This window comes from Somniosus microcephalus, chromosome 7 (assembly GCF_052327205.1).
Source record: "Somniosus microcephalus isolate GS21.2 chromosome 7, FLI_Smic_1.0, whole genome shotgun sequence".
Taxonomy (NCBI): Eukaryota; Metazoa; Chordata; class Chondrichthyes; order Squaliformes; family Somniosidae; genus Somniosus; species Somniosus microcephalus.
In genome coordinates, this window is record NC_140993.1 from 212,725,907 (window position 1) to 212,751,948 (window position 26,042).

The window sequence follows — 26,042 nt, forward strand, 5'->3', positions numbered from 1 at the left end:
GAAACTACAGAAGCCTGCTAGGGCCTTTTATACAGGGGTGGTCACTGCCGGTACTGCAGTCTAAGACCAGTTATTCCCTTAAAGGTACATACACAACAGTTCACGAGGTTGATTCCTGAGATGAAGGGGTTGACTTATGAAGAAAGGTTGAGCAGGTTGGGCCTATACTCATTGGAGTTTAGAAGAATGAGAGGGGATCTTATTGAAACATATAAGATACTGAGCGGGCTCGACAAGGTAGATGCAGAGAAGATGTTTCCCCTCATGTGGGAATCTAGAACTAGGGGGCATAGTTTCAGAATAAGGGGTCGCCATTTAAAACTGAGATGAGGAGGAATTTCTTCTCAGAGCGTCGTAAATCTGTGGAATTCTCTGCCCCAGAGAGCTGTGGAGGCTGGGTCATTGAATATATTTAAGGTGGAGATAGACAGATTTTTGAACAATAAGGGAGTGATGGGGAGCGGGCAGGGAAATGGAGCTGAGCCCAAGATCAGATCAGCCATGATCTCATTAAATGGCGGAGCAGGCTCGAGGGGCCAAACGGCCTACTCCTGCTCCTATTTCTTATGTTACTGTTTTTGCACTTCTCAGAAATTTGCCTACATATTTGCTCTTCTATCCCCCTCTGACTATTTGGGGGTCTATAGTACACTCCCAGCAGTGTAATTGCCACTTTTTTGTTCTTCAGCTCAACCCACATGGCCTCATTTGATCATCTTTCTAACATATCATCCCTCCTCACAGCTGTAATTGTTTCTTTCACCAATATTGTGAACCCCCCTCCTTTTTTATCCCCCTCTATCTCGTCTGAAAACCCTGTAACCAGGAATGTTGAGCTGCCATTCCTGTCCTTCTTTCAGCCATGTGTCAGTAATAGCTATGATATCATACTTCCACATGTCTATCTGTGCCCTCAACTCATATGCCCTATTCACTAGGCTCCTTGCATTGAAGTATAAACCATTATAAGCACTGTCAAACCCCTGTCGTCTATTTTCTAGCCTTTGTTCCCTCTGCCTTCCAAATTCACTTACTATTAACCATCTTGCGCTTCTGTTTCAGCCCTGTTTGTATATTTTGTAGTTATAGTGTGACAAAAATGAGGCATGTTTGTTTACATTTTAGCATCTTCTTTAATTTTTTCATGTTACATAAGGGAGGCATTGATTCAGGTGGGCAAATGGATGCACAAGGAGCCCGCTGGATTTTTCTCTGCCGGATATCTGTTTTCAGGTGAGGCACTGGCAACCGGCAGTTGAAAATCCCCTCCTTAGAATATGAGAGAAATCGAAACCTTGAAGTCGAGAATTGAAATCTCATGTACAGAACAAAATTTGAGTTTTACTGTAATTTATTTGCTTTCATTTCAAATATTACATTAATAATATTAAAAATATAATTGTTTCATGCAATGCATAGCTACAGTGTAGCTGTTGAAGGAGATCTATAAATATTATGATGTGACTTATCACTGTGATATGGTAGAAATGTATTCATTTCTTGCGTTATCTGAAGATTGCAGTGGTGAGAGCCTTGATTAAACAGTAGGATTTGGAGTTCAGAGGTAGCTGCTGCCACCACAGACCACTTGAAGCAATCTTTACCTCTTCTGAACCTTTATTCTGAACAACATAAACATGGAGGACACAAGAATTCTGTTGGAACTGGAAGTCTATAGGTGCCTCCAACGAGTACATATTAATGTCATCAGGACTCATAGGACCAAGGATGCCACATGTGACTGAACATTCCAGACACAGAATTCATTCTACGTGTGGAATGGGATTGAAAGGGTGGCACAGAAGGGTGAAAAAGATAACACTGAAGACCTAAGTGAGAAAAGTAACATGTTTTACTTAGACAGCTTAAAAAAAATACAGGTAAATGAAATTTTAACTTGGAATTTAAAGCTATATATGAATAGTTGTAATTATCTCCACTACAGTCTGATGTAGTAACTGGACATGGATCCAATAATAAGTGCAAATAAATGTAAAAGAAAATCCAAGTACAATATCTGCGATGCAACTATTCTATGCAATACTGCAAAAACATTTGATAATGATAGTGATGAAAAACAACAATATTACCATATCAATGTCTACACTAAAATATAACCTCCACTAAAATTTTCTTACTCATTTCTATTTGCAGATATTTCAAGCTGGCTGGTGAGATTTGTGAGAACTCGGTCCCTTGAGGGATGATCCATAGATGCTGTTCCAGATCAGGGTCACCTCAGTTATAGGAGAAATGTATGCTGACCCCAGAACCCCAGTGGAAAGGCTAGATTCCAGAGCAATGTGGAAGGAAGTTGATCGTCCTGGACCAGTGTGATGAGCAAATTGAGTAGAGGGCCAATCTGCTCTATCAACTGTGCCTAGCTCAGCTTGAATGATATTGCATCGTGTCACTATGTCGGTGTGCATTGTGCACTTGGATGTCCACATTGTTAGTGGTCTACTTCAATAGATGAATATACTCTGGTGCAAATGGTGATATGGTAGGGAGAGCACTTACCTCATATGAGTGATTTATCCCTTCCTCCACTGGTGCATGTTTGAGATACCCAGAGAATGTTCTATAAAGGATCCTGTGGCAGGTTTTCCTGGTCTTTGACAACATACTGTGGACTCCCTTCCTTGGGTGGCAAATGTTCAGTAGCTTTAGAGGATTCATTGTTATCTCTGTCCTCTGAGGTGGTTATGGCCTTGGGGACGCTTGCAGTGGAGTTGGATGAAGACGACTCATCTGTGGAGACAAGAAGAACATTAAATAATTTCTTTATTTCTACATGCACTGAAAATAGAGAGAGACTGTTGTAGACACTGGGCAGATGTATAATACTTTATGCAGGCCAAGAACAGCTATGAAATATTTACAAGAGTCTTTGTGTGTATTAGTGATTTCACAAAATCATGTTAGCAAGCTGATTAAGGTTGGCATTATTCACATTGCCTTCCAATGACTTTTACTATACTGGGAGATTGTTGCTCACATTGCCATACTCCTGGGATTCTGAGCCAAGGCTTCTCCCTTGTGAGTGTTTTGAATAGCTTACCATCATTTCCTAAGCATTGTGAATTATTTTTTAGACAGGTCAGAAACATTTATTGGTGTGCTTTAGATCATTACAAATTAAAATCAATTTTATTAGTACTCTGGTCAAACATGCCAACAACAACAACAAAAACTTGCATTTATATGTCACCTATAACTAGTAAAACATCCTAAGATGCTTCACTGGAGCATTATCAAACAAAATTTGACACCAAGCCACATAAGGCAATATTAGGACAGAGGCAGGTTTAAAAGAGCATCTTAAAGGAACAGAGCGAGGTTGAGAGGCAGAGAGAATTAGGGAGTGAATTCCAGAGCTTAAGGCCTAGGCAGCTGAAGGTACAGCCGCCAGTAGTGGAGTGATAAAAATTGGGGATGCGCAGGAGGCCTTAATTGGAGGAGCGCCGAGATCTCAGTAGGTTGTAGGGCTGGAGGAGGAGGGATTTAAAAACATGGATGAGAATTTTAAAATCAAGGCGTTGTCGGACAAGGAACCAATGTAGGTCAGTGAGCACAGGGGTGATGAGTGCGAGTTCGGACACGGCCAGCAGAGTTTTCGATGAGCTTAAGTTTACGGAGGGTGCAAGGTGGGAGGCCGACCAGGAGAGCATTGGAATAATTGAGTCTAGAGGTAAAAACGGCACGGAGGAGGGTTTCAGCAGCAGATAAACTGAGGCAGGGGCGGAATGGGTGATGTTACAGAGGGGGATGTAGGCAGTCTTAGTGATGGAGAGGATATGGGGTCGGAAGCTGAGCTCAGGGTCAAATAGGGTGGTGTAAAGTCTGTGGGTTGTTTAGTTAATTAATACACAGACTCCAAGAGTAACTTAAAACAGGACTTTACTATTCGAAGGTCAGGGCGAATCTGCCCAATAACTCCTGGCACAACACTTATATACTGGTGTGGTCACCGTCGGTATTACCGTATACAGAAGCCAAACAAAGTAGTGCCACACCTAAAATAGTTCTCTTAAAGGTGAACGGTTACATACAATAGTTCTCTTAAAGGTAGACGGGTACATACACTACAATCCTCCCTTTTTAGCTTACAACATACTTATTCCCCATTAAACATAAAATATAATCAACTTCATGTAAAACAATTCACAGATATAGTCTCTGCGGGAAACAGTTCACAGATTCAGTCTCTGCGGGAACAGTTCACAGATTCAGTCTCTGGTCTTGACTCGGTCCGAACAACATCTCTGTGGTGTAGCCGGTTCACATTTCTAGCGTGACTCATCCAATGGTCTTTCCCTTGGCTTAACAGCTTGAACTTCCGTCCTGCTGAACCAGCAATGCTGACTTTTACAAACAGCTGGACTGCCTTGGTAATTTTTCCTACTTTCCAACTGATTTGGCCCCCTTCGTGGGGCCCACGTGCATGATCTGATAGAAGTGATAATGATTTAGATGGTTATCGTCTTCTGCTTCGTCTTTTTCTTTTCTGCTTCTTGGAGACTCTCGGGGCTCCCTTATCCGCTGCCAGCTGTAGCGCCATCATCTCCCTATGTTCCTTAGACTTTAAGTGCTTCATCCTGATTTCTGCACTTTGGGAGTTTTCATCACAAGCTGGGCAGACCAAGTCATCGTAATATTCCATGTCACTCAACAGGTCATGGTAATATTCGGTGTCGTCCTGAGCTAGTCTAGCGAGAGGGCCTGCTACTTCTTCCGTACCCAACTGGATGTTAGCCGACTGTTGTTCCCTCCCTAGACATCTTTCCTGAAGAGACTTCTTCATGCATTCATATTCATCCCGCTCTTCCTGGGTTTCCTGCAAATCCTTCACTAATGACCTCGTTTGTGATTTCAACACTTCCCCTTCCCTCGGGGATTGATTGATCAGGCTATTCAATCCTTCTACTGGAGCAGCTGTTTCAACATTCTGCTGTTCACATTGACGTGATTCAGCGTACTTTTGGCATCCCTGTAAAATCTGTGTTGCAACCTCAGCTATTTCCATAACTTTTGAGAGCTCCGAACTCCTTCCCTTTGAAGATTGAAGCTCGTGTTCAGATTGTTCCCATTGTAGAGTCTTGTCCTTCAGCATATGAAGGAGTTGGCTGACCGTTAACTCTTCCACGGGAACACTGTGGGTCAGAGTCTTCTCCATTTCATCCACCTTTTCCTCCAATGCTTTCACCTTCTTTTCCTCTTGTACTTTGGCTTCCAGCGCTCGGAGAAGTTGTGCCTTGATGCTCTCTAGCTCATGTTCAGAGGCCATTCTTACAGTCTCTGTGTTTCTTACAGTTCCCTTTTCTTCCACTGAACGGATTCCCAGTTGAATCTGTTCTTCAAGTTGTTGAATCTCGGTCATTGCCGCCCCATATTTGTCTTGGGTTTCCTTTAATATTTTTATGAGTTCTTGTACATCTTGTCTTTCATGTTCTGCCATGTCTTTCACCTCTAATTTCTCATCTATGGATGGAACTTCTACCGATGAGTCTGTCTTGGTCTTGAGCTCATCAAGAATTTCCTGCAGCCTTTGGACTTCTTGCTCATGTTCAACCTTCAGTTGCTCATATGCTTCCACTGAAACTAGCTTTTCGGAGGATGCCGAGTTAACCCCTTCCAGAATTGTAGCCTGGGCCTGTTCATACTGTTCTTTCAACTTCTCACACTCTGCTTGTAAGGAGTCGTAGAGAAGAACTGGAATAAAATCCTGGCTTCCTGAAGATTCCTCTTCATTTGCTTCTTCCTGCAAATATTCTAACTCCTGAACAGCATAAGGGAGATGTGATCGGTAATTGGTCACGATGGCTCTATGGTCGCTCTCTGCTTGAGCTAGCTGCTTCTGTTGTCTTTCCACATTCTCCCATTCGGTGTCATAGAACTTTTTCATTGTTTTCATCTCTTGTACGAGACGGTAACTCAATTGTTCTAATTGTTGTCGTAATTTGAAATAAGTTTGAGTCCGAGCTCGGTGTTCTTCCGTCATGGATATGTCCGTAACTTGAACAGGCTCAGAATTTTCTGTCAAACTAGGTTGTCGTTGTTCGGTGGAGTTCTGCTCTGAAACTTTGTTCTTCTCTGGAGCATAAGCCTTTATGCATGCCTTCGTTTTTCCAACCTTCGTCGGCAAGTCCATTTCAGCCTTGTCTTTCATATTTGGGTTGGTCTTATCGTCATCCGTTTCAGAATCTGAGCTGATTGTCTGCACCGAGTCCTCACTCGTTATGGCTTTTAGATAGTGCCATACCATGTCTATTTTCTTGATCCACTCCCGTCCTAGAAGTGGTGGTCCTCCCTCATGTAGTACGTATAAGTTCATCCTTGGGTGTTCTTTACCCCTATCTCTCACTTTGACTCTTATCTTTCCCATGGGGTATACTTTATGCCCCGTGTATGTCTGCAATACGAACTTGGTATCTCTTAAGGGTATATGTGAGAATAGCCGGTGGTAATCCCTTCGATTTATGACTGATAGAGCTGATCCAGTGTCCAACTCCATTTTCACTTGGATTCCAGCTATTTTTAGCATGACCCAGATAGTTTGTAGGTCAGCTTCCTTACTCACATTGTGAATTCTCAGACTACCCAGCTCCTGGCCGTTTGGGTCTGAGTCTGAATTCTGTTCGTCTGAACTCTTCTCAGCCACCTTGTGCACCTTGTTGTACTTTTCCTGTGATGGCTTCCTTTGGTTGTTGGTCCTTTGGTTGTTGGTCTTCTTCCCTGACCGGCATACCTTAGCTATGTGACCCAGTTTGCCACATTTCCTACATTCCTGGTTCTTAAACCAGCATTGGTTCTGGTCGTGTGTTGTCTTCCCACAACGATAGCATTTTGTTGTTGTCGAGGTAATTTGATCCACACTTAGTGCTGCTGTCTTTAGCTGCATTTCCGCAGTTCCCTTCGCTGCGGCTTCGTGCGATGCTGCAATAAGGACAGCCCTGTCAAGTGTAAGGTCGTCCTCTTCGAGTAGTCGCTTTTGCGTTCCTTCCTTTGCCAACCCGCACACGAACTTGTCTTGCAATGCCTCTGTTAGATTCCCTCCAAACTGGCAGTATTTCGCTAGTCTACGCAGTTCGACCAAGTATTCTGCGTTGCTTTCGTCTTTCCGTTGCGTTCTCGCATAGAATTTGAATCGTACGGCCAACATCAACGGTGTGGGGTTCAAGTGGTCCTTCAGAACAGTCACAATATCATCGAAAGTCTGATCCGCCGGTTTAGCTGGTGCTAGTAGATGCTTCAAGAGCTCGTATGTCTTCGCGCCCATCGAGTTTAGCAAGGTTATAGCTTTGTCATCTTCTTCTATTTTATTGGCCTCACAATAGATCTCAATGCGTTCCACATATGTGGTCCAGTCTTCTACCTCGGCATTAAAATCGTTGATGTTACCACGCTTAGGCATCTTCCTCTCTTTCTGATAACACCCCGAATTATTTCTTTAACTTATTTTTCTTTTCTAAGATGGCGGTTTTCCCGCGAAAATGGCGGTTTCCTGCGCTTATCTTCTCTCCCCGCCCACTTCAATGGCGGTTTCCCGCTTCTGTCTTCTTCCCCGCCTAATGGCGGCTTCCCGCGTTTCTTCCCTAGCGGGAGGGGTACACTTTCCCCCACAGGCGACGGCCGCTGGCTTTCAGGTTCACAGCCTGCGCGTCGGCTTCAGTGCTTTCCCTTTTCTCGGCAAGGCAACCGGCGCTGGGTACACCCCGTTGATGGCGAACAGGTTCAGCCGCTGGGCTGGCTCTCGCTCAGTTCCCCTTGCTCGGGCTCGGTCTCTCTCCCGCTCTCTCGGCTCCCAAACGCCTCTCCCAGCCGTCTCGCAGTCCGGTGCTTCCCTCCCCGGCTGCGGCTGAGTTTTTATATCTTCCCGCGCCTACGCTCCCGGTCGCAGCGCTTCGTGGCTTCGGTCGCTGCCCGGCCTTTTTCGCCGGTTGCGGTCTAGCTGTCTCACGATGCCGTTGCGTCCCCAGCCTGTCTGTACCGCGGCTTCCTTGCTCCACGCTGCCCCAGTCTCAGCGCCTCTGGGCCCGACTTCTGTCCGGCTCCTTTCCCCCTCGACCGTGGTCGAGTGCACCGCCCTTATCCTCCGGTTATTCTTTTTACTTTTCCCTTACTCACAGTCACCGTGGCCGCCTTGCTTCTCGTGCTGATCGGCTCACTCCTCACCGTGGCAGAAGGGACAGTCAGTGCCTGTTGCTGATGGAAGTCTTTGTCTCTGAATTCTTCCTCCTTTCCAGCTCTGCAGACTCGAGTTTTCTCCCAGCAGAATGACGAGGGCGGTTGCCTCTTCTCGACGCTCGTTAACTGCTTCGGAATTATTGTTGCCGTAGGGTACGATCGGACTCGTCGCCACTGTAAAGTCTGTGGGTTGTTTAGTTAATTAATACACAGACTCCAAGAGTAACTTAAAACAGGACTTTACTATTCGAAGGTCAGGGCGAATCTGCCCAATAACCCCTGGCACAACACTTATATACTGGTGTGGTCACCGTTGGTATTACCGTATACAGAAGCCAAACAAAGTAGTGCCACACCTAAAATAGTTCTCTTAAAGGTGAACGGTTACATACAATAGTTCTCTTAAAGGTAGACGGGTACATACACTACAGGTGGCAAGGTTGTGATGGAGTCGGTGGCTAGGGAACGGAGTTTGTGACAGAGGCTGAAACAATGGCTTTGGTCTTCCCAATAATTAATTGGAGGAAATTTCTGCTCATCCAAGACAAGCAGCGTGACAATCAGAGGCAGTGGAGGGGTCGAGAGAGGTGGTGGGTAGAGCTGGGTATCGTCCGTGTACATGTGGAACCTGGCGTGTTTTCAGATGATGTCGCCTAGACAGTATATAAATGATAAATAGGAGAGGGTGATGACGGCAGATTTGAATGGGAGGGGGGTTGGTACCTGAGGAGAGGGAACCACTAACAATATCAGTTAACATGGAGTCCAGGAACGGAAGTTGGGTGATCAGCAATTTGGTGGGAATTAGGTTGAGGGAGCAGGAGGCGGATCTCATGGACAAGATGAGCTCAGATAGGGCATAAGAGAGGATAGAAGAAAAGTAGAATAAGATGTGAGTTCAGGGCTAGGGCAGGGTGGAACCTTAGGGGAGGTTTGGCTTGGTGGGATAGGGGAAGGGAAAGAAGTGGCAGAGACAGCCTCGGGCGACTGTCTGTGTGGAGTTTGCACATTCTCCCCGTGTTTGCGTGGGTTTCCTCCGGGTGCTCCGGTTTCCTCCCACAGTCCAAAGATGTGCGGTTAGGTTGATTGGCTATGATAAATTGACCCTTAGTGTTAGGGGGATTAAATACGTGGGGTTATGGGGATAGGGTGGGATATGTGTTGGTGTAGGGGTTACGGGGATCGGGTGGGATATGTGTCGGTGCAGGCTCGATGGGCTGAAATGGCCTCTATCTGCACTGTGGGGTTTCTGTGATTCTGTGAATCTCAGTGACAAAAAAGTCCTTGAGCTCTTTGCACTTGTTGGTGGAGGGGGCAGGGGAGAGAGGTTTAAGAAGACGGTTTGTAGTGGAGAAGGGAAGCTATGGATTATCTTTGCATTCCAGGATGATCCTAGAATAGTGAGCAGTTTTTGCAAGGGAGAGCAGGACTCAATAGAGCTTTATGTGGTACAGCCAGATCTGACGATGAATGGCTAAACCAGTTGTCCGCCACAAATGTTCAAGCCTGTGCCCCTTGGACTTGACTTAAAGCAGAGATGGGGTCCATATCGGGGTTAGAGAAAGTAGTGTTTTGGTGGAATAAAGGCATCAAAGGTGGAGGTGAGAGTGTGATTGAGCAGATTGGTAGCTGCAGAAATGTCGTGGTGAATGAAGGGCCAATGGCTAGACAGTTGAGAATTGTAAGTGACTTGGGGAGAGAGTTTTTTTCCTGGGATGGACATAGAAGGAAGTGGGATTGGGAGGGGGAAGGGGGATGTGAGTGGAGAGGGATACAAGGAAGTGATCAGAGATGGCCTTATCTGTGATTGACACAATGAGAGCAGAGAGGTCACGTGAGATGGCAAGGTTGAGGGGGTAGCCGTGAATATGGGTAGGAGAGGTTAAGGGAGGATAGGAGGACAGTGAACTCAGAGGAGAGAGGTCATGATAAGTTGAGATGGAGGTTGAAATCACCAAAGATGAGAAGTTTCTCAGTGTAGAGGGTGAGGGAGGAATGCTACAGATATCTTGTTGAGAATTTGGCATGGTACTTGGGTGGGCAGTAGAGAACAAGGATTTTAAAGGAGAGGCGAGAGGGAACATCGGAACAGGTGTAGACCATTCAGCTCCTCAAACCTGTTCTGCCCTTCAATGAGGTCATGGGTGGAACAAGGTGAGATGCTCAAAGAAAGAGAAGGTGCCAGAGGAGTAGGGGAGCAAACCAAGGTGTGATTTGGTGATAAGAGCTACACCACCACCATTTGGTGATAAGGACCTTGAATGCCACATTCAGGACTGGTCATTGAGGTACATAGTGAACATCCAAGTTGTGGAAGTGGTTCAGAGAAGGGCCACAAGGCTGATCTCTAATGTCAAACATCTGAGTTATCAAGAAACATTAGCAGTGCATTCGATACTAAGTGGAATAGAAAGGATTAATCTGAAACACTAAGCCAGAACTATAGAACAAGTGGGTATAAGCACAAACTAGTAAAGGGCAAGCTCAGGACTGAAATAAATTTAACTCACTTTAACTCATAGATGATTAATTTGAAACCCAATACCATCTTTGATTTTTTTCACTAACTCTCTGTTCCTTTTCAAACTATCATATGTAACCTTGATGTTTTTAATAATAAGCTGCACCTCTCCTCTTGTACAATGGGCCAGTAATTCCGGTCCCAACGCGTGAGTACGGACAGGGTACTCACACGTGGGCCCGTTGGAAGTGCCGGATTTCAGCATGCACAGCGCATGTGCGGGAAACCGGCATTTCCTCCAAGGGTTTCAAAGGTCCAACGCGTGCGCGCAGGACTCTGCGCGCACGCATTGAACTTCCTTCTTTTTGACAGGTTTGCCCGTGTGCAAGGGCCTGAACTTTTTACACATATAAAAAGGAGGCGTAAGGAGTGGATTCTTGAAGGTAAGTGGTCTATTATTTAAAATTATTACATTTATTCCACAGCTTCATTGTTTTTAAGGACTTTACAGTAAGGTAAGTTTAGTTTTAGACTGGATTTCTTAAAAAATTATTTTTTTCAAAAATTTTATTAATTGTTTAAAATAGTTTTTTAAAGTTATTTATAGTTTATTTAATTATTGGGATGTTTTTAAAAAATTTATTTAAAGTTAAACTAGTCTTTTGGGCGCCCGTACTTTTCATGAGTTTGACAGTTCTTTCTATCAAACTCATGAATGAAGTTTCCCCTCCCCTGATTGGCTGCAGAGTGCTCACCTGATCCCAGCCGGCACATCGCACTAACTACGCCGCTGGATCAGGCAAGCACATCGCGCCGACATCTGAACCGGGCCAGTGACAGGAATTCCAAGCAGGCCCAGGCTTCAGATGTCGGCGCGCCGGGTGAGTGCACATCGGGGGCTTGCACGCGCGGCAAGCACCCGATCCTAATTTCTGGCCCATTGTGTTGTGAAAGTAGTCTCCTTAGTAGCTTGATCATGCAACTGAACAAATGAATAATTCCAAGGAACAATCCTCAACCTAACGAGAAAGATGCAGAGCTTGATGTGAGAAGTACAGTTCTGAAAGTTGCCAGTATAATAATGACACAAATCACACATGCTTTAAGGGTAGTTATTAATGGTCTTGAGTATTACCTTACATATTCTGCCTGTAAAGGTGCTCAAGTCTAATTTTGTAATGTCATTGAAAGTGCTGAATGTTGTGAACTTGTATTGCTGAGTTGATTGAGAACTCCGTAAGAAAGTGGAAAACACATTGGTAAGAATGTAGTTGGAGCTATCACCTGTGCATACTGTATAATGGAGAAACCTCATTCTGTACTAACAGGACCACTTGAAGACACAGTTGAGGACGATGAGGAAGAATGTTTGTCTGAAGAAAATGATACAATCAGCAGAGGAGACTACACACTGGAGGAAAACTTCTCGGCAGACTATGGCTCAGAACATCTCAGCTGTGAAGAAGCAGAATATTACTGTGGTAAAGGTAAGTGGCGCTAACACATTTACCATCATATAGATGTTGCTTCTGGTCCACTGGGTGTTAGTGCATTATTCTAGTCCCTAAATTCTCTATTATGGAAGGATATTTGCATTAAATGCTATTCCTGGGTTCAATATTTCAGGGAGTGTTAGTCTATCACTCTAGTTCTATTTTTAGTTAAAGATTATATTAGTGCACTGCTGCACTTTCTCCTGCCTGAAATCTGGCTCGATAAAGTTGTGTGCAGTGTTTCCACATTGTGTTCTCTATTGAAAATGGTTGCCAGCTTTTCCATTCTGGACAAGAGATTCTGTATACTGCATGACTATGAATAGTTGGTTTACTCTTATTTATAGTAGCCAATCGCTACTCTGTGGCTTAAAAGATTTTAATGATATGTTAGTGCTGGGATTGCTAGTGAAATTAAAATCTTCAGTACCTTTCTTAATAATATCTGCTGGCATTTAGCCCAGCTGGACAGCTATAGCTTAGATTATCTATCATTAGATCTCAGAAGCCAATTCAGTAAAAGTAATCTAAAATAGAGAAAATCTTAGGCACCTACATTTTGACCCATGACCATAGTATGTCCTATTAACAGATCTTGGTATCATTATCTCTCTTGTTAGATGTTATGATGCCACAGTATGATCCTTTACTGATACAATGTTCCTTTCAATCAGCATTATATTACCTACCTCGTTATTACAACATCATGGTGATTGGCAAAATATATTTTTTGGGTGGAGGATCCACCTTAATCAAGCTTTATTGGAGCTTCATCTAGAAGCAGGGGAGATCTGGTATAGTCAGGGAAATAAAACAACAGAGTTAGCTATAACAAGGTTCTACAGTATATTGAAGAATATAAGAGTAGGGAATTCCAAAAAAATTCTCATATTAGCTCGAAACATCACATTATTTATTCAGGAAAAAAGATTGCTGTGGTCCTGAATCAATTCTGTCAATTTATAATTGGTATGATTTATGATAGAAACATAGAAACATAGAAGATAGGAGCAGGAGTAGGCCAACCAGTTCTTAATCCAAGACAGTACACCTGGGCAGGGCTGGAACCAATGTCCTAGGGGGAGTGTTTGCTAGTGCTGTGGGGGAGGGTTTAAACTAAAATGGCAGGGGGTTGGGAACCTGAGCAGGGAGACAGAGGAAAGGGAAACAAGGATAAAAACAAAAGATAGGAAGGAGAAAAACAAAAGTGGCAGTCAGAGAAATCAACGGTTTAAATCAAACATGGCCACATTAAATAATAATTCTAATAGGTCTAAGAGCGTTAAAAAAACAAGCCTGAAGGCTTTGTGTCTTAATGCAAGGAGCATTTGTAATAAGGTGGATGAATTGGCTGCGCAAATAGAAGTAAACAAATACGATTTGGTTGGGATTACGGAAACGTGGCTCAAGGAAGACCAGGACTGGGAACTCAACGTCCAGGGGTATTCGATATTCAGGAAAGATAGGCAAAAAGGAAAGGGAGGTGGGGTAGCATTACTGGTTAAAGAAGGGATTAACACAATTGTAATGAAGGATATTAGCTCTGATGAGGTGGAATCTGTATGGGTAGAATTGAGAAATACTAAGGGGAAAAAAACGTTAGTGGGAGTGGTTTATAAACCTCCAAACAGTAAGGCGGAGGTTGGGGATGTCATTAAAAGAGAAACTAAAGAAGCGTGCAATAAGGGCACAGCAGTCATCATGGGTGACTTTAATCTACATATAGATTGGGCCAACCAAATGAGTAACAATACTGTGGAGGAGGAATTCCTGGAGTGTTTACGGGATGGTTTCCTGGACCAATATGTCGAGGAACCAACCAGAGATCAGGCCATCTTAGACTGGGTATTATGTAACGAGAAAGGATTAATTAGCAATCTTGTTGTAAGAGGCCCCTTGGGTCGGAGCGATCATAATATGATCGATTTCTTCATTAAGATGGAGAATGAAGTAGTTGACTCGGAGAGTAGGGTCCTCAATTTAAATAAACGAAACTATGATGGTCTGAGGAGCGAGTTGGGTAGAATTGATTGGGGAATGGCACATAGGCAATGGCAAACATTCAAAGACCGAATGGATGAACTACAGAATTTGTTCATCCCAGTTTGGCATAAAAATAAAACAAAAAAGGTGACCCAACCGTGGGTAACAAGGGAAATTAGGGATAGCATAAGGTCCAAGGAGAGGGCATATAAATTGGCCAGAAAAAGCAATAATCCTGAGGATTGGGAGCAGTTTAGGATTCAACAAAGGAGGACAAAGAGATTAATTAAGAAAGGGAAAAAAGAATATGAGAGTAAGCTTGCAGAGAACATAAAAACTGACTGTAAAAGCTTTTACAGATATGGGACGAGAAAAAGATTGGTGAAGTCAAGCGTAGGTCCCTAGCAGTCAGAATCGGGGGAATTTATAATGGGGAACAAAGAAATGGCAGACCAACTAAATACATATTTTGGTTCTGTCTTCACAAAGGAGGACACAAATAACCTCCCAGAGATGCCAGGGAACATAGGGTCTGATGCAAGGGTGGAACTGAAAGAAATCAGTATTTGTAGGGAAATGGTGTTTGGAAAATTGATGGGACTGAAGGCCGATAAATTCCCAGGGCCTGATAATCTACATCCCAGGGTACTTAAGGAAGTGGCCCTAGAAATAGTAGATGCATTGCTGGTCATCTTCCAGAACTCGATAGACTCTGGAACGGTACCCATGGATTGGCGGGTAGCTAATGTTACCCCACTATTCAAAAAAGGTGGTAGAGAAAAGGCGGGGAATTATAGACCGGTAAGCTTGACATCGGTAGTGGGGAAAATGCTAGAGTCCATTATAAAAGATGTAATAGCAGAGCACTTGGAAAGCAGTGACTGGATCGGACAAAGTCAACATGGATTTACAAAAGGTAAATCATGCTTGACTAATCTACTGGAATTTTTTGAGGATGTAACTGGTAAAATAGATAAGGGAGAACCAGTGGATGTGGTGTATTTGGACTTTCAGAAGGCTTTCGATAAGGTCCCGCATAAGAGATTAGCGTGCAAAATTAAGGGACATGGGATTGGGGGCAAGGTATTGACTTGGATAGAGAACTGGTTGGCGGACAGAAAGCAAAGAGTTGGAATAAACGGGTCGTTTTCCGAGTGGCAGGCAGTGACTAGTGGGGTACCGCAAGGATCGGTCCTAGAACCCCATCTGTTCACAATATATATTAATGATCTGGACAAGGGAATTGGATGTAATATCTCCAAATTTGCAGGCGACACAAAGCTGGGGGGGAGGGTATGCTGTGAGGAGGATGTCGTGAAACTCCAGCACGATTTGGACAGGTTGGGTGATTGGGCAGAAACATGGCAAATGCACTATAATGTGGATAAATGTGAGATTATCCACTTTGGTGGCAAAAACAGGAAGGCAGATTATTATTTGAATGGTAATAGATTGGGAGAAGGGGAAGTGCAAAGAGACCTGGGTGTTCTTGTACACCAGTCGCTGAAGGTAAGCATGCAGGTGCAGCAGGCGGTTAAGAAGGCAAATGGTATGTTGGCCTTCGTAGCAAGAGGGTTCGAGTACAAGAACAAGGATGTCTTGCTGCAGTTGTACAGGGCCTTGGTGAGACCACACCTTGAGTATTGTGTGCAGTTTTGGTCGCCTTACCTGAGGAAGGACGTTCTTGCCATGGAAGGAGTGCAGCGAAGATTCACCAGGCTGATACCTGGGATGGCAGGAATGACGTATGAGGAGAGATTGTGTTGATTGGGTTTATACTCACTGGAGTTTAGAAGATTGAGAGGGGATCTCATCGAAACCTATAAAATTCTGTCAGGCCTGGACAGACTAGATGCAGGAAGGATGTTTCTGATGGCCGGGGAGTCCAGAACCAGGGGTCATAGTCTAAGGATAAGGGGTAAGCCATTTAGGACTGAAATGAGGAGGAATTTCTTCACCCAGAGAGTGGTGAACCTGTGGAATTCTCTGCCACAGAGGGCGGTGGAGGCCAGTTCATTAAGTATATTCAAGAAAGAGTTGGATATATTTCTTAAGGCTAAAGGGATCAAGGGATATGGGGAGAAGGCAGGGCCCGGGTACTGAATTTGAATGATCAGCCATGATCTCATTGAATGGCGGAGCAGGCTCGAAGGGCCGAATGGCCTACTCCTGCTCCTATCTTCTATGTATCTATGTATCTATGTATGTTAGGCTTACCAGTCTATAATTCCCTGTTTTCTCTCTACCACCTTTTTAAAACAGTGGTGTTACATTAGCACCAGAGACTGCCTTTTTGTTATATTTCAGTACATCTTAGATGTAATGTTTTGGAGGGAGGAAGCTTTGGATGTTTCTTATACCAGAACTATGTACACTGACCTAAACCAACTATTCTATATAGTTTACATATTCTTAGGCAAAGCCATCCTATCCCTCCCACCCACCCCACACCTTTATACATTTTACAAGCCCATTACTGATAAACATACTTTATAGATGACCCCTTCTCAATTTTTAGACTGCTGAGCATACACATTGGTGAGCAGCCTGCAAGGGGAAGTTAGAAAAGGAGAAGAAAACGGAAGGAAACCATTACTGAAACTATAGGGCTGAATTAACCCCCTCCTCCCCACCGCCCCCCCCCCCCCCCGGCAATCAACCTGGTGGGAATGGTGCGGGTCAGGTGTTAATATGACGGGGAGTTACGCACCATGTACTTTCGCCACATCTCCAACCTCCCTTTCCTCTCAAGTCCTTGAATGTGTTGCCTCCCAAATCCAGGCCAATCTTTCCCACAACTCCATGTTTGACCCTCTCCAATCAGGACTCATCCTCTGTGACTGTTGTAAAGTCTGTGGGTTGTTTAGTTAATTAATACACAGACTACCAGAGTAACTTAAAACAGGACTTTACTATTCGAAGGTCAGGGCGAATCTGCCCAATAAATCCTGACACAGCACTTATATACCGGTGTGGTTACCATCGGTATTACAGTATACAGAAGCCAACAAAGTAGTGCAACACCTAAAGTAGCTCTCTTAAAGGTGGACGGTTACATACAATAGTTCTCTTAAAGGTAGACGGGTACATACACTACAATCCTCCCTTTTTAGCTTACAACATACTGATTCCCCATTAAACATACATTATAACATATATACAACTTTATGCAAGACAGTTCACAGATTCAGTCTCTCTGGAGGTTTCCGGACTCTGTCCGGATAACGCCTCGGTGGTGTCGTAACACCCGGCGGGGTAGTAGGTGCTTCTGGCAAGGTCGATTCGGCTTGAAGGACAGTGTCCGGTTCATCTGATTCCAGTATTACCAGATCGGAGGTAGGTGTTCTGGGTATCTCTGTCTCAACATTAACCGTGTAAGGTGGTGGAGTAGGTAGGCCATTTGTGGCTGACCCTATGATCTGGTCAACATGGTGCCTTATTATACTGTCCCCAATGTCCACCGTATACATCAACGGCCCTAGCCTTTTTCCAATAGTTCCAGGCTGCCATTTCTCGGTACGGTAGTCCCGGGCCAAAACTTGTTGACCTATCTGAAAAGATCTAGTTGGCCTTTCATTCATGCCCTGGAATTGCCGGTTCTTTACGTCCCTTCTGACGTTTGGCTTAAGCAAATCCAGCCGGCATCTTAGTCGTCTATTAAAAAACATCATGGCGGGAGTTTGATTTGTGACCGCATGTGTTGCATTCCTGTACGCCAACAAGAAGCTATCCACCTTATGTTGTAAGTTAATGGCTTCATTACCCATGGCCTTTATGGCCTTCTTGAAGGTCTGGACAAACCTTTCAGCCAATCCATTGGAGGCGGGATGGTATGGGGCTGACGTGTTGTGCTTAACCCCATTGCTCTTTAAGAATTTCTTGAATTCTTCGGACACAAATTGCGGTCCATTATCAGAACAGATCTGTTCCGGCAGCCCATTCCTAGCAAACATGGTCCTTAACACTGTGATGGTTTTTTCCGTGGTGGTGGTGGACATCTTTATTACCTCCGGCCACTTGGAGTGTGCATCCACCGCTATTAGAAACATTGAGTCCATAAATGGACCAGCAAAGTCGATGTGTACCCTTTGCCAAGGAGATGAGGGCCACTCCCATGGATGCAGAGGAGCTTGTGGTGGCGCGTTTTGGACCTTCTGGCATCCTAGACAACTCTTGGTTATTTCCTCGATGTCTCCATCAATACCTGGCCACCACACAAACGCTCTTGCTAGGTTCTTCATTTTCACTCCACCCAGATGTCCCTCGTGCAGCTCCTTTAACACCTTCTGTTGAAGTTTGGGTGGAATCACCACTCTAGATCCACACATCAGGGTTCCTCGGCACACTGACAGCTGTTCTTTTCTCTGCGAAAATGCTGGCAGCGTTGGTTCGCCCTGTGCTGGCCATCCCTCCACCGTTAAATCATAGACTCGTGAGAGAGTCGGGTCATTTCTTGTTTCGTTTTCGATCATCGAATTTGTTACTGGTAGACATTCCACTATGGATGAGTGGAACATCTCTACCGGGTCCACTGTAGTCGCTTCTTCTACTATCGGCAATGGCAAGCGCGATAACCCATCAGCATTTCCATGCTGTTTGGACCTTTTGTATTCGATGTCATATTGGTGTGCCCCAAGTAACACGGACCACCTCTGTAACCTTTGCGCTGTCATGGTGGAAACGGCCTTGTTAGGGTTGAATATGGACACCAACGGCTGGTGGTCTGTCAGTAATGTGAACTTCTTGCCCTGCAGGTAATGATTGAATTTCTTTACGCCCCACACAAGGCTGAGGGCCTCCCTATCTATTTGAGCATAATTTCGCGCCGCGGAGGTCAATGATCGGGACGCGAATGCCACTGGCCTTTCCGAGCCATTTGGTAACTTGTGTGAAAGTACTGCTCCAATTCCATAGGGGGAAGCATCACAAGCTAGACGAAGAGGTAACGTTGGGTTGAAATGAGCCAACACTTCTTCAGAGGTAATCAACGCCTTGCTTCTGCGAAAGGCCTTTTTACATTCCTCACTCCACTTCCATGGTACTTCTTTCCGCAACAGAGCATTCAGCGGATGCAGCACCGTGGATAGATTCGGCAGAAACTTGTGATAATAATTAATCAACCCCAAGAATGATCTTAACTGTGATATGTTTTCCGGAGCGGGGGCCTTCACGACAGCTTCTATCTTGTCAGGTGACTTGTGCAGCCCCTCTCGGTCAATGACATGACCGCAGTACGAGATCCGTTTTTGGAAGAACTCACATTTCTTGCGATTAACTTGAAGGCCATATTCCTTCAACCTGGTGAGCACCAGTTTCAAATTTGTGAGGTGTTCTTCCTCGTCGTCTCCCGTAATCAGGATTAGATGTGCGGGTTAGGTTGATTGGCCATGATAAAAATTGACCCTTAGTGTTAGGGGGGATTAAATACATGGGGTTACGGGGATAGGGCTTGGGTGGGATGGCTGTCGGTGTAGGGACCGGGTGCTAGGGTTTGGATGATCAGCCATGATCTCGTTGAATGGCGGAGCAGGCTCGAAGGGCCGAATGGCCTACTCCTGCTCCTATCTTCTATGTTTCTATGTTTCTATATCGTCTAAGTAACACTGCGTGCTTGGAATTCCTTGTAATACCTGCTCCATGGCCCTCTGCCAAATTGCTGGAGCCGAAGCTACCCCAAAAACCAGTCTATTATAACGATACAAGCCTCTGTGTGTGTTGATGGTGAGGTACTGACGCGACTCTTCCTCGACTTCCATTTGTAAGTATGCCTGTGCCAGGTCTATCTTGGTGAAGTGTTTCCCTCCAGCCAACGAAGCAAAGATATCTTCAATCTGCGGAAGCGGGTATTGTACCGTGTGAAGCACCGGATTCACTGTGATCTTGAAGTCTCCGCAGATGCGGACCTTCCCCGGTCCCCCTGGCTTGTTACTTGGTGAAGACTTCATGATGGGAACAATGGGCATGGCCCACTCACTCCAGTCCACTTTTGACGGTACCCCTGATTGTTCAAGTTCTTCCAGTTCTGCCTCCACAGCAGGTCGTATCGCGTAAGGTACCGATCTGGCTTTGAAAAATTTTGGGCTTGCATGTTCTGCAATCTTAACCTTTGCTTTAATTCCTCGCAGTGTTCCCAGTCCTTGCTGGAATACCTCTTTAGCTTCGTCTAATATTCTGGACAACCGTTCAGGTTTGACATCTTCCTTTCCGGAATCTACCGTCATGGTGTTTAGTGAATGCCAGTCTATCTTTATTTTCCTGATCCACTCCCGTCCCAGAAGTGGTGGACCTCCCTCAGGCAACACATACAGGTCCATCCTTTGGTGCTCTTTGTCCTTGTATCTCACCTTGACTTCTATCTTTCCGATGGGGTATACTTTGTGCCCCGTGTATGTCTTCAATACTAGTTCCGTATCCCGTAGGGGAATATGCTTGAATAACTTTTTATAATCTTGCTTATTCATGACCGTCAACGCCGATCCGGTGTCCACTTCCATTTTCACTTGGACTTTTGCAATCTGTAGTGTGATCCAGATAGCTTGTCGGTCAGCTTCATTACTCACATTGTGAATTCTCAGACTATCCAGTTCCTTGCAGTTGGAGTGTGAGTCCGAATTCTGTTCTTCCGGACTCTTCCTAGTCACCTCATGTACCTTTCTGTACCTCTTTTGTGGTGACTCATTATTGTTGGTCTTCTTTCCTGACCGGCATACCTTAGCTATGTGACCGAGCTTGCCACATTTCCTACATTCCTGGTTTTTAAACCAGCATTGGTTCTGGTCGTGTGTTGTCTTCCCACAACGATAGCATTTCGTTGTACCCGAAGTAATTTGCTGCACCCTGAGTGCTGCTGCCTTTAGCTGCATTTCCGCCGTTCCTTTCGCTGCGGCTTCGTTCGATGCAGCAATAAGGACAGCCTTCTCAAGTGTAAGATCGTTCTCTTCGAGCAGTCGTTTTTGTGTTTCTTCCTTCGACATTCCGCACATGAATTTGTCTCGCAATGCCTCTGTCAGATTCCCTCCAAACTGGCAGTGTTTCGCTAGTCTACGCAGTTCGACCAAGTATTCTGCGTTGCTTTCGTCTTTCCTTTGCGTTCTCGCATAGAATTTGAATCGTTCCGCCAACATCAACGGTGTGGGGTTCAAGTGATCCTTCAGAACAGTCACAATATCATCGAAAGTCTGATCCGCCGGTTTAGCTGGTGCTAGTAGATGCTTCAAGAGCCCGTATGTCTTCGCGCCCATCGAGTTTAGCAAGGTTATAGCTTTGTCATCTTCTTCTATTTTATTGGCCTCACAATAGATCTCAATGCGTTCCACATACGTGGCCCAGTCTTCTACCTCGGCATTAAAATCGTTGATGTTACCACGCTTAGGCATCTTCCTCTCTTCCTGATAACACCACGAATTATTTCTTTAAATTTTCTTTTATATTTTTTTTTTCCCCAAGATGGCGGTTCCCGCGAAAATGGCGGTTTCCCGCGCTTATCTTCTCTCCCCGCCCACTTCAATGGCGGTTTCCCGCTTCTGTCTTCTTCCCCGCCTAATGGCGGCTTCCCGCGTTTCTTCCCTAGCGGGAGGGGTACACTTTCCCCACGGGCGACGGCCGCTGGCTTTCAGGTTCACAGCCTGCGCGTCGGCTTCAGTGCTTTCCCTTTTCTCGGCAGGGCAACCGGCACTGGGTACACCCCGTTGACGGCGAACAGTTTCAGCCGCTGGGCTGGCTCTCGCTCAGTTCCCCTTGCTCGGGCTCTGTCTCTCTCCCGCTCGCTCGGCTCTACCGGCGCTGGGTACCCACCGTTGACGGCGAACAGTTTCAGCCGCTGGACTGGCTCTCGCTCAGTCTCCCTTGGTCGGCTCTGCCTCTCCCAATCGCGCCTCCCAGCCCTCTCGCAGTCCGGAGCTTCCCTCCCCGGCTGCGGCTGAGTTTTTATATCTTCCCGCGCCTACGCTCCCGGTCGCAGCGCTTCGTGGCTTCGGTCGCTGCCCGGCCTTTTTCGCCGGTCGCGGTCTAGCTGTCTCACGACGCCGTTGCGTCCCCAGCCTGTCTGTACCGCGGCTTCCTTGCTCCACGCTGCCCCAGTCTCAGCGCCTCTGGGCCCGACTTCTGTCCGGCTCCTTTCCCCCTCGACCGTGGTCGAGTGCACCGCCCTTATCCTCCGGTTATTTTTACTTTTCCCTTACTCACAGTCACCGTGGCCGGCTTGCTTCTCGTGCTGATCGGCTCACTCCTCACCGTGGCAGAAGGGACAGTCAGTGCCTGTTGCTGATGGAAGTCTTTGTCTCTGAATTCTTCCTCCTTTCCAGCTCTGCAGACTCGAGTTTTCTCCCAGCAGAATGACGAGGGCGGTTGCCTCTTCTCGACGCTCGTTAACTGCTTCGGAAGTATTGTTGCCGCAGGGTACGATCGGACTCGTCGCCACTGTAAAGTCTGTGGGTTGTTTAGTTAATTAATACACAGGCTACCAGAGTAACTTAAAACAGGACTTTACTATTCGAAGGTCAGGCCGAATCTGCCCAATAAATCCTGACACAGCACTTATATACCGGTGTGGTCACCGTCGGTATTACAGTATACAGAAGCCAACAAAGTAGTGCAACACCTAAAGTAGTTCTCTTAAAGGTGGACGGTTACATACAATAGTTCTCTTAAAGGTAGACGGGTACATACACTACAACTGTGACCGTAGTTCACTATCCCTTCACATCCTTCTCCACCTGTCTGCAGCCTTTGACATGGTTGACCACACCATCTTCCTCCAACACCTCTCCTCCATTGTCCAGCTGAATGGGACTGCCCTCGCCTGGTTCCACTTGTACCTATCCAGTCGTAGCCGGAGAATCACTTGCAATGGCTTCTCTTCCCACTCCTGCACCTTGACCTCTGGAGTCCCACAAGGATCTATCTTTGGTCCTCTCCTATTTCTCATCTACATACTGCCCCTCGGCAACATCATCCGAAGACACAACGTCAGGTTCCACATGTACTGCTGATGATACCCAGCGCTACCTCACCACCACATCTATCAACCCCGACACTGCATCTGTGTTGTCAGACTGCTTGTTCGACATCCAGTCCTAGATGAGACAAACTTTCTTCCAATTAAACATTGGGAAGGCCGAAGACATTGCCTTCAGCCCCTGCCACAAACTCCATTCCCTAGTGACATAGAAACATAGAAGATAGGAGCAGGAGTAGGCCATTCGGCCCCTCGAGCCTGCTCCGCCATTTAATGAGATCATGGCTGATCATCCAAATTCAGTACCCTGTCCCTGCTTTCTCCCCATATCCCTTGACCCCTTTAGCCTCAAGAAATATATCCAACTCCTTCTTGAATATATTTAATGAATTGGCTTCAACTGCCCTGTGTGGCAGAGAATTCCATAGGTTCACCACTCTCTGGGTGAAGAAAATCCTCCTCATCTCTGTCCTAAATGGCTTACCCCTTATCCTTAGACTGTGACCCCTGGTTCTGGACTCCCCCGCCTTCGGGAACATCCTTCCTGCATCTAGTCTGTCTAGTCCTGTTAGAATTTTATAGGTTTCAATGAGATCCCCTCTCATTCTTCTAAGCTCTAGAGAATATAAGCCTAATCAACCCAATCTCTCCTCATACGTCATTCCTGCCATCCCAGGTATCAGTCTGGTGAATCTTCGCTGCACTCCCTCCATGGCAAGAACATCCTTCCTGAGATAAGGTGACCAAAACTGCACACAATACTCAAGGTGTGGTCTCACCAAGGCCCTGTACAGCTGCAGCAAGACATCCTTGCCCCTGTACTCGAATCCTCTCGCTATGAAGGCCAACATACCATTTGCCTTCTTAACCACCTGCTGCACCTGCATGCTTACCTTCAACGACTGGTGCACAAGGACACCCAGGTCTCGTTGCACTTCCCCTTTTCCCAATCTATTGCCGTTCAAATAATAATCTGTCTTCCTGTTTTTGCCACCGAAGTGCATAACCTCGCATTTATCCACATTATACTGCATTTGCCATGCTTCTGCCCAATCACCCAACCTGTCCAAATCGTACTGGAGTTTCTCTGCATCCTCCTCACAGCACACACGCCCACCCAACTGTGTGTCGTCTGCAAACTTAGAGATATTACATCTAGTTCCCTCGTCTAGATCATCTATCTATATATATAAAACAGTATGTCTCTCTGTCTGTCTTTCTGTCTCTCTGTCCGACTATACAATCAAAAGTTATAGAGCGTACCTACAGATATGTTATATCAAAAGAAAGCTCATCATTAGAGGACTCTTGTAGGCATATTTACTTTTTGGTCGGACAAAAATTGTTCCGACGGTATCCAAAAAACGTTCAAAATTCCGCTCATTATCCGCTCATTAGCATCGAGTGACGTGAAGGTTGACCAATCGTACAGTCGAGCGACCCGACGGTCGACCAATCGCTGCGTCACGGGGACGGGTTCATTGCGCGTGCGGGCGGGGCATCCTACAGTCGAGTGACAGGACGATTGACCAATCCTACAGTTCAGTGACCTGACGGTTGACCAATCGGTGCGTGTGTGGGCGGGCCTTATCATTCTGAACCGAGGTGAGTGGCCGCCATCTTGATTCCAAACTGTTAATTTCTTTTTCCCACTTTCTGCGTGTTTCTTTTCAAATCTTCATTTCCAGCAAAAAAAAAAGTTGCTTTTGAAACACACATTGCTTTTAATAAAAGTTAATTAATTTGTAAATCTTTTCTCTAACATCTAGAATTTTCCTACCTTTCACCGTTTTTCCAGGCCTGTAAGCCTGGGCCTCTGTTGTCCAGCCACGCCCGAGCTAGGCACCTCCCGTCGCGCTCAACAAGCGGCTCGCGATCACTGCCATCTTTGTGAAGGCTGGAGGGGGCGGGCCTGAGCTGAGCGTCGCCACCCGCCGCCATCTTAATAAAGGCGGGTGGGGCAGGAGTCAGCGCGCACGACTTGAGTCCGGCCCGGCCTCACGCGGTAGGTTGCGCGGCGGTGTCTCTCTCTCTGCTCTTGAAGCCGGCTGGGGCGGGGGCGGGGCTCGGGAGATCGGGGTGGGGGCGGGGCTCGGGAGAGGGGGCGGGGCTCGGGAGAGGGGGCGGGGCTCGGGAGATCAGGGGGCGGGGCTCGGGAGAGGGGGGCGGGGCTCGGGAGATCAGGGGGTGGGCCTCGGGAGATCGTGGGGTGCCTCGGGTGGGGGGGGAGCCTCGGGAGATCGGGGGGGGGCGAGCCTCGGGAGATCGGGGGGGGGTGAGCCGCGGGAGATCTGGGGGGGCGAGCCATGGGAGATCGGGGGGGGCGAGCCTCGGGAGATCGGTGGGGGGCTCGGGAGATCGGGCCTCGGGAGGGCGGGGCTCGGGAGATCGGGGGCAGGGCTCGGGAGATCGGGGGTGGGGCTCGGGAGATCGGGAGGCGGGGCTCGGGAAGGCGGGGCCGGGGCTCGGGCTGACGGGTCGCTCCCCTCTTCCCCTTTCCCCCCTCCTTCCCCCTCCCCCTTCTCCCCTCCCCCTTCTTCCCCCTCCCCCTTCTTCCCCCCTCCCCCTCCCCCTTCTTCCCCCCTCCTTCTTCCCCCTCCCCGTTCTTCCCCCTCCCCCTTCTTCCCCTCCCCCTTCTTCCCCCTCCCCCTTCTTCCCCCCTCCCCCTTCTTCCCCCCCCTTCTTCCCCCTCCCCCTTCTTTGCCCCTCTTCTCCCCCCTTCCCCCTCCCCCTCCCCCCTTCTTCCACCCTCCCCCTTCTTCCCCCCTCCCCCTCCCCCTTCTTCCCCCCTCCCCCTCCCCCTTCCAACCCTCCCCCCTCCCCCTTCTTCCACCCTCCCCCTTCTTCCCCCCTCCCCCTTCTTCCCCCCTCCCCCTCCCCTTCTTCTCCCCCTCCCCCTTCTTCCCCCCTCCCCCTTCTTCCCCTTCCCCCCTCCCCCTTCTTCCCCCTTCCCCCCCTCCCC

At 46.7% G+C, this 26,042-nt stretch overlaps 1 protein-coding gene across 1 annotated transcript in view; it reads left to right on the forward strand.

Annotated features, from left to right (window-relative positions):
* zfpm2a (zinc finger protein, FOG family member 2a) overlaps nucleotides 1-26,042 on the forward strand; it is a 986,033-nt gene that overhangs the window by 163,907 nt on the left and 796,084 nt on the right. Inside the window, exon 2 of the mRNA XM_085993394.1 lies at nucleotides 11,977-12,135. Within this exon, the coding sequence (XP_085849520.1) occupies nucleotides 11,977-12,135 (159 nt within the window). The remainder of the gene's footprint in view (nucleotides 1-11,976; nucleotides 12,136-26,042) is intronic.